The following is a 9,327-nucleotide window of genomic DNA, read 5'->3' as shown; positions in this document are numbered from 1 at the left end:
TGAAAAAAGCCCAAAATGTATAACAATGAATTATTAGATATATGAAAAAGTAGACTCTGTAGTATTTACTATTCTTTTAATTTGTTGAATAAAAATGAGTGGACCAGATTTACTGTGAAGTCTGTGGGTAGATTTTTCTAAAACATAAAAATCAAACAAATTATACTAAATTCTTAATTAAAAAAGTAATTTTGTTTTTTAATGTAAAATATTTAATTTAGAAATGTACACAGGATTATTAAAACAAAACTATTTGAACTAATCTTTAAATTATCAGATCTAAAAAAATCCCATTTAAAATATTAGCTGCTTATTATATGACCATCAACCTTATCTAAAACAATGAAAGGCCAAGTGTCTGATAATGAAAATTCAAGTGTACTTGAGAATCACACATAACATCAAATGATACAAAAAACACCAAATTGAAAAGAGAAGAAGAAAAAAGAATCAAAAGAGATTGATTGAAACACAACATAAATCCATACTGTATAAATAAAAATATGAAACAATTATATAATGTAAATTACATATATATATATATATATTTATATAAAAACATAAATCCGTAATTATAAAAATAAAAATTTTGATGACAGAATCTTTGGAAGTAGATAACAATGGAGTAGTCATCATTACAGAAAAGCCTTGTCACGTCGACAGGGGGCTCCACTCATATTTCGGGACATGTTCACCGATAATAATAAATTAAATAATAAATGATAATTTTTATTATCCTGAAAATCCGGCTGATTATGGGTAAACAAGATTTTTAAGAAATTGACTAATTAAGTCAACAGTAAGACTTGATTAATAAAAGTAATAATGGTATGAGTGTCTGCATTTGGAAGATGCTTCTTCTACTCCATCCCAACCCAAAAACAAAATGCAGCTGGCCACCATTATTAATATTGTTCATTTTATTTTTAAAAAATTATTGACCACTCATCGACTAACACGTGTACGGTTGTTCTTGTCACGACATAGATATATCAGACATTCTCCCTTCTTTTTTTTTTTTTAAAAAAAAAAATTGTATGTAAATATATATAAAAATGTAATCAGTAGTTGCTGTAGCTGATGTCCGCACGTCTTTCTTCGTTTTTGTTAAATAATAAAGTAAATTAGGATGGATAGACAAATGGGCGTTATGTTTGAACTAAACATAAATTAAGCCGGCTTAACTGGAGTGAAACAGTCAGAAAATAATGGCAGTGGCTGTCGAGAGAATTAAGGCATTCACATGCATCTTCCTCATGATTTCTACCAACTTTCCTTCACTCGTATTTATTACGACCTTATACCCTCAAACAAAAATTCAAAAGAAAAAAAGAAAAATTACTCCCAAGTAATTATTCAAAGTGTACATGCAAAAATTAATAACAACAAATACTATTCTAGGAGAATATCTAAAATTAAGACTTTTAAGTAGTAATTACTGATTAATATCATTACCAAATTTTATAATAATGTAATTGGATTAATCAAAGATTCAAACAAATTAAGAGTTTTAAGTACCAGAGCACAAAAAGATTCAAACCCATTTCAATTATTGGTCAATGTTCATGTACATGTAGTTTTATTTTATTATATTTTTTTGGTATTTAATACAATCAATTTGCTATGAGATTATTGCCTTGAAAGATTAAACAAGGCAAATAACCAAAACCCGAAACTACGTGTCAAATCAATGTTGAAATGAATGAAGCATTAAATTAAAAAGAGCAGCTCTTACCTGAGAAATTCTGTCTATTTGCATCTTAAAAAAGCTTCCATAAACAACAGGAAATATATATATATATATATATATATATATATATGGAACTGTTCAAGCAACAAAGATAGAGAGGAGAGAAAGAAGGCATCCCCAGCAAAATCATTGCAGAGACAACAAACCTTACAACAACAAGAAGCTCAAGCCCAAGGTCTCTGAATCCATCAATGAATACTTCATCGACCATCTGCCGATGTAAATGATTCTGCAAAACCCGATGGTCTTGTGGGTATACTGGTTTGAGTATTATCTCCACTGCCAAGGAACGATGAAGAGTCATCAACGTTGCTCATTCCCTCAAATGCCTGCCATTTCTTCACCACTTGGGGTAATGGTGTATCATAATCAATTCCATACAGCTCTTCCGGATCTGGTTCTGCAGGTTTCCATAGCTCAACAAGAGATGACAGCACATTTACAACATGACCCATGTCTGGCCTCTGGTAGGGCTCCCTCGCGCAGCAGTGGCCAGCCAGCTCAGCCACAGTGCTAACACTAGCCAGTGTTTCTTCATTAAGCTCAATTGTTTGGTCAATGGACTTTCGGAATGTGTCCTTGTTCACGTGCATCCTACGGAACCATGTGACAAGGTGCATGCTGTCCTCTGGTTGGGTTTCATCAAGGGCTTTCCTGCCTGTCACTATTTCCATCAGGATAACTCCAAAGCTGAATACGTCCACCTTGGTTGTTACTCGTCCAGTTACTGCCAAGATAGTGCCACAAGGATTATTTAATTTAATAAGAATGTCCATAGCATGGAGCGAATGCAATAAGGCATCCACCCAGAATCACAAAGAGGATGGATAAACACCTACACAAACCCTTACATATAAGTACAACCTTCATTACAATATGTTGAAAATTATAAAGAGCAGCATAGATAAAAGGACTAGTAAATTTGGGAAGCAAAAGATATAAGTGAAAAGGAAGGAAAAAATAGCAAAAATTAATGCATGCATGAAATTTGGTGGATTGAGTTCAATTCCGTGTATGGCACTTGATTGATTTTTATAACCACCAGATTCAACTAGGTAAATCCGTGCTGTTAGAATTATGATTGGTATCCATGGGGAAACATAATTGAACTTATTATATCTAAAGATGCAATATGCATTCTAATCCTCATCATTTTGATGTGATTACAAATTGCTTCCCTTTAAATTTCTACAACCCTTCCCTGCATTGAATTGTTCTCTTATCATTCTCTCCTGATTCTATTAAGCAGACACCAGATATTAATTTCCTTGTGAGAAGTATCACTCAACTGAACAAAGCTCTCAGTTTTTATATTTTCAAACCAATAGAAATATAGGCAAATAGGAATCAAAATCAAATTATCTCCACTGAGGTCATATACATGTGCATCTTCCACTCGTGCGCTAGAGGAGATCATTCTCAACTTATGGGGAGCACTCAAATTGTGATAGTATTTATCTCAATGAAATCCCCAAGCAAATGAATATATGCATAAATTGATAGTTATATGAGAACAGGATAGTCAAAAGATAAATTACCTGCATATTCGGGTGCAAGATACCCAAAGGTTCCTGCAAGTCTAGTTTCAATTGAGTGTTTTCCATCTGGAGCAAGACGAACCAAACCAAAGTCTGCAACTTTGGCTCGCATATCATCTCCAAGAAGAATGTTGGATGGTTTGAGATCTCTGTGGATAAAACTTTGATGAGCTAAACCATGTAGATATTCAACACCTCTAGCAACATCCAAAGCAATGGTCAATCTTCTAGTCCATTCGAGAGGTTTCAAGTTCTCCTCCTTCCAATTAAAAAGATGTCTGCTAAGAGTTCCCTGGGGCATATACTCATAAACAAGAAGCCTTTCATTTCCATCCAAGCAATATCCAAGAAGTGCCACCAAGTGGCGATGGCGAACCTTAGTGAGCACAGCAATCTCAGACATGAACTCTGCCAGACCTTTCTCACTCACCACTCCTGACTCCATTCTCTTCACAGCAATCTTGGTGCCATCATGCAGTTCCCCTTTGTAAACAGTTCCAAAACCACCTCTGCCCAATACATTCTCCTCACTGAAGTTATTCGTCACGTTCCTCAAAACTTGGATTGAGATGACCATATTCCCTGCCTCTACCACATGAATATCACTAGGTCCACTGCTTGTGTGACTGTAAGTTTCACTTGCCCCAGTAGCACTTGAACCAGCAACAGTAATCTTCACTGCATCTGATTCACCGGAATGACGAGGATGTATCACCACTGTATGCGGACTCTGGACCCTGCTAGTTCGTTTCCCTCTCCGGGCATACAAGCAGATTCCAAGTCCAACAAGGCACAATCCACCAAGCCCACCAACTATCGAACCCACAACCTTACCAGTATTAGATTTCTTATCACCACTTCCTGAAGAATCACTGCCGCCAGAGTGTCCCTTAGAACCAGGGGAACCACCTGACGGCGATGCTGGGGTGGGGCCATCCTTTCCAATATCAGGGTTTCCTTCAGTATTCACAACCACATTTTGTCTAAAATTTGGCACTTTACCATAAATTCTATTCTTTGAAACATCAATATTGGTTAATTTTGGAAGGGCAGTGAGTTCAGTGGGTATCGTGCCATTAAGATTATTGCCTGAAAGATTGATTATCTGCAACGAAGTAAGATTGGCAAGCTTTGGAGATATTGTACCAGACAGCCCCATATTCTTAAAGTTAATCACTGTAATCTCTTTTCCAGTACAAGAGACGCCCATCCATGGAGTACAAGGATTATTTCCTTTCCAATTTTGAGCAAAACTTATAGGGTAACCCATAGATTCAACAATTGATAGCAAAGTATTAACCTGAGAATCACAGTCTACACCAGGAGTGTCCAAGCAAAAACTATTAGACCCAGGTTTCATATCTACGTTAACGCTTTTAGTGTCAAAACTCGGGGTTGGTCCTTGAAGAAGATTATTAGTCAAATTCACTATATAAAGGGATGGTAGATTTACCAAGGACAGAGGCACAATACCAGTGAGCTGATTATCCCTGACACTGAAATTCCTCATCGAAGTCAAGCCCGAAAGGTCGGGTATCGGACCCGAAAACTGGTTCATGTGCAACCACACCTCAGTCAACGAAGTCATGCTCTGCAAAATCGCTATCGACCCATTGAGTTTAGTATTGCCAGCCTGTCCATTAACCCAGAGAGACTGAATCATGGAACCTGCAAAACCCGTGGGTAGCTGTCCTTGGAGTTTGTTCATAGCCAAATGCAGTTTCGTCAACCCCGGAAACGTTTGGCTGTTGAAAAATTCAGGGATTTTGCCGAAAATGTTACATCCGTTTGCAGAAAACTCTTGCAAGGAAGTGGCATCCCGTAGATTATCAGGAATCTCCCAAGGAGAGAAGGGATTGTAGTCCAAGTTCACAGTCTGCAAAGAACTCATGTCAGAGAAGAAATCACTGGGTATTGAAGAGAAATTGTTGTTGTGGATATTGATTTCTTGTAAGGCCTTTAACCCAGCCAGACTCGGTAGAGGCCCAGAAAGCTGATTGCCCATTAACTCCAGTATGATCAAAGAAGAAAGGTTCCTGAGATCAGCAGGAAGGGTGCCTTGTATCTTGTTTCCTTCCGAGCCGACCAGTTGGATTCTGTTGATCCGGTTGTTGCCGTCGCATCTAACCTTGGTCCATTTACAGGGATCCGGGTCGGACCAGTCGTAAGCTTTTGTAAGCGTGAGGGTGGATTTGAGGGCTTGCATGGAAGACAAGTCGGGGGTGGACTGAGACTGAACGTACAATACAAAAGAGACGACGAAGAGAAGAAGATACAGAATACCCAGATGAGATTTCCCCATTTTTTTCTCTCTTTGACCAGAAATCAACAAAAAACGCCGATAAATTGAGGGAAAATGAAGAAAAGTTAAAGAAACTTTCTGTTTCGGCTTTTCCCCTTTCTTCCACTAGGGTTTAAGGGGGCATTGTTTCAACTCGTGAGCCTTTGACTGGGGGCTGGTTCTTATGATAACAAGAGAGAGAAAGAAGCGGCGGAGAGGGAGCAGAGAATTTAGAGGGAAAAGAACGGAAGGAGGAGGGTTGGGGTTGGGATAAAAGGTACTGCTACTGCTTTTTTTTTTTTTTTTGTCTGCCTTGTGGTTTTGGGAGGAGCGAGAAGAAGTGAAAACAGTTGGCACATGCAGAGTGGGTCCCACGAAAAAACTTGGTAGAATCAATCATGCCTTGGATTTTGGCTTCTTCCTTCCTCCACTTTTCTACATGAAACGCAGACCTACAAATCGTTTTAGTAAAATAAATTTAACGTTAAAAATTGTATATGATTTCCTTTCCTCTTGCAGCTGAACCACTCCCGTTCATTTCATTTTCCCCATAATCTAACATATTGTAATTTTTTGTAATCAAATTATAATCTTTTGCACTAAATCAAAATTAATTCCCAACTCTAAAAAAAAAAATTGTACTATTTAATTTTGGGATGCCGAAATCAGTGATAAAAATCATATACATGAATCAAAATTAACTAAGAAAAAAAACAAATTTCTTCTTTAGAATATTTATCAATTCAATTACAAATAAAATAGCATGTTAAAAATTCATTGAAATTTTGATGATTTATAATGCTCTTCTCCCCCAAGAAAAGAATAAGAAACAAAGTGGGAGATTTGACGATATTGTTTAGTGGATTAATGGCAAATCTGGTTTTTAATTAACGCGGTTTGATTGGATTTTCATAGTAATCCGTGCCCTGAATCCGAATCCTGATGGCATATTTGTCAAAGCAGTTTCTGACAATAGAACTCCCTGCCAATCCTGCATATTCATTTTTTTTTTATTTAAAAAAAATTTGATGATTATTAAATAATTTGTTATCTTAATCTTTTTTGCCTTAATCACAGTTGGGTCAAACCAAATCTTAATTACAAAAAACACCTCAACTTTTTGAAATCTGGGCCTAACCTGGAAAATGCTGGCCCAACCCACCAAGTGGAACTTTCTTTTTCTATATTTTTTGAATAATTTTTCAAATACCCAAAAATAATTAAATGATAACTATATAGTTGAATGGTGATTATATAAAATGTTATTTGTCCCCAAATGGATTGAAGACAAGAAGTCTCAGGACCCATCAATTCTGGAATGAGGAAACCTCCAAAAGGCTTTTGACAGACAGACCTGAAGAGTTGGAAATTCAATTATGTTTTCAAGAATTAATTTTGTTAAATGTTTGTTTTTTCTTTTTTTTTTTTTTTAATTAAATGAATTTTGACCATTAGTTTCATTTTCAAAGGCCCAAGCCTCCAAACCGGGGCTTTTCAGTTCTCACAGAAAAGACAATATTTAAATAAAATTTCAAAATAATATTTACATCATTCGGATGTCAAAATTTAAAAGCATGAGAAGAAGGAAATTTTAACGGCAAATTTTTAAAATAGTTTTAAGAAAAAGAAAGGAGCTAGAGGGAACAACTTGGCATAGCTCGTGCAAAGCTAGTAACCTATGTTAATTGAGTTCTACAAACCATGCATGTATTTTTTGTTTGGGAAAAGAAAAACACTTATTAATTTAAAAATTCTTTTGGGTGGGTGTTTCTGCAATATACATGTATGTATATATATCAATGTGGGTACTTTCTCTTTTGACTCCATTATTTTTTTTTACCATTACTTAATATATTAATTCATTAAAAAATGTGTTTTTTAGTTTCGGATTTTGAAATTTAATTTAATTATTATGCATAAAAAATTATTAAATTATTTTGTGAAATATTGGCCGTTAATGGCTGTTAATTCCGCCGTGAAAAACTTTAGCGGCAAATTAACCACACGACTGCCGCTACTTTTACAGGTTTGAAAAATGTCCAATATGACAGTTTAACCTGTGCTGCTGTATTGTGGTACTAAAAATATTTGAATTGATGCTCATGTAATCTGATTTGATTTGTGGTATGAGAAATATTCAGTCCTGTATTTTCGACAGATAAATAATTAATATTTCAATCGTGCAGGATTTTTATAATTGAAGTACTCTTACGACATCATTTTCTTTCAAAAAATAATATAAGAAGTCGAGAGTGTCACGAGAAATATGCATTCTAGGTTATTTGTATAATTTTAAAAATTTGAGGGCAATTTAAGTTTAAATTAATTGAAAGAAAAAAAAAAATTAATTAAGAAATTCGTAAGAGGGAAGAGGTGGAAGCTGATCCCACTGCTTGAAGAGTCTAGGTGTGAGGAGTGCTGGTGCAGGTAGCTTGTCAACCGGCTGTTGGGGTCAACCATTCCTCCTCTTCCAGCCAGCTGCTCCATGTTGCAGCAAAGATAAGCAGTTTCGTGCGTGTGCGCCGGGGGAAAGAAAAACAAAATCTGAATGGGTGTTCAAGTTTAAAAGGTTTTGTAAGATTCATTTGACCCCTCAATTGTTAGTTTTTTTTAAAATTTTCTCGGATAAATCTTGAACCTTTTAATAATAATATTAAAAATCTCATGGAAAACTTACAAAAGCCATAGGTTTCAATTAAAAATCCTTGGATTCTTATAAAAGAATACCAAAAAAAAAAATTATACTTTTATATAATATCTTTTAAGTAAATTTTATGTAACGATTAATAAATTTGGTTTAATTTTATATCTATGCTGAATGAACGACTATTGCTGCAAAAGGTGCGGCATGTGATAGCTCCACTTTGACAGATTTTAATGGCGGACTGAATGGCCAAAAAAAATTTGTTTTGATTTGCTGTTTTAGCAACCACTGATAAAAAATTATCATGCGGATGTAGCTTTAGCAGTAATTCGTCGCGGTTTTAAAAACTACCACTAAGAAAAGCAGTAAAATATACTCAAAAAACCAAAAGAATGAGAAGATTACCTAGTTGAAATTGCAGCTGCCACGGTAGAAGGGAAGTCGAACCAAGCAACAGTTCAATCATATGCTATGGGTATAGCATTTACTATTGCCTTTTCATTCATCCAAGAAAGTCATCCTTAAATCAGCTTCAAATACCCAATCAGTACACTCAAAGCTCAAACACAGATAAGGAACAAGCAGCAAGGACATCAACCTTGATAATAATCACAATAGAACAGTAAGACAGTAAAAACCAAAAAAAAAAGGCCATCAATTAGGGTTCCAATTTCAACAGAATTAAACTCCAAAGTATATTTCATCAAAGAAATTCTACACCTTAGATCTACACCATTTTACTAGACTCTAGTACAAGAAACTAGAGTAGATATCATATCACCTTTGTATGTATCAAGGATTATACATTGGTGAATGAAGCAACAAAAGAGTAAGTTGAAACAGTAGAATGCAGTTAATGAAACAGTAACATGCAGATAATGAAACAGTAACATGCAAATAATGAAACAGTAAAATGCAGATTAGTGACAATTCGTTGGGACTGACGAACATATGGAGGAGTATAGTAAGTTGCAGTTCTGGAATCAGCAAGAGCTTTGAATTTCCTAATTAAATGACATTTGCACATAAACAATTTCCAAAGTTGAAGGAATGACCAAGCAAAAAAGTGATTCTCCATTAACACGTGCAAATAAAGTATCAAAATGGAATCGAA

General features: G+C 35.3%; 1 protein-coding gene across 2 annotated transcripts; it reads right to left on the bottom strand.

Moving 5' to 3' along the window:
* Positions 1-1,731: 1,731 nt before the first annotated feature.
* On the bottom strand, positions 1,732-5,871 carry LOC110823633 (Leucine-rich repeat protein kinase family protein). Of its 2 annotated transcripts, none has more exons than XM_022054071.2 (2): positions 3,289-5,869; positions 1,732-2,477 (listed from the first exon to the last, which is right to left on the bottom strand). In XM_022054071.2, exons 1-2 carry the CDS (start codon positions 5,588-5,590, stop codon positions 1,951-1,953), a joined length of 2,829 nt encoding a protein of 942 aa, XP_021909763.1. In that variant the 5' UTR covers positions 5,591-5,869; the 3' UTR covers positions 1,732-1,950. The 2 variants fall into 2 exon arrangements, with proteins under 2 accessions (XP_021909763.1, XP_088070149.1); XM_088214023.1 differs by having other exon boundaries at positions 2,447-2,585; positions 3,289-5,871.
* Between the last annotated feature and the right edge of the window lie 3,456 nt (positions 5,872-9,327).

This window comes from Carica papaya, chromosome 2, assembly GCF_054855325.1.
Source record: "Carica papaya isolate Zhongbai chromosome 2, ASM5485532v1, whole genome shotgun sequence".
Lineage (NCBI taxonomy): Eukaryota > Viridiplantae > Streptophyta > Magnoliopsida > Brassicales > Caricaceae > Carica > Carica papaya.
Note: the sequence above shows the minus strand (reverse complement) of the source record. Positions and strands in the feature narration are given on the sequence as shown.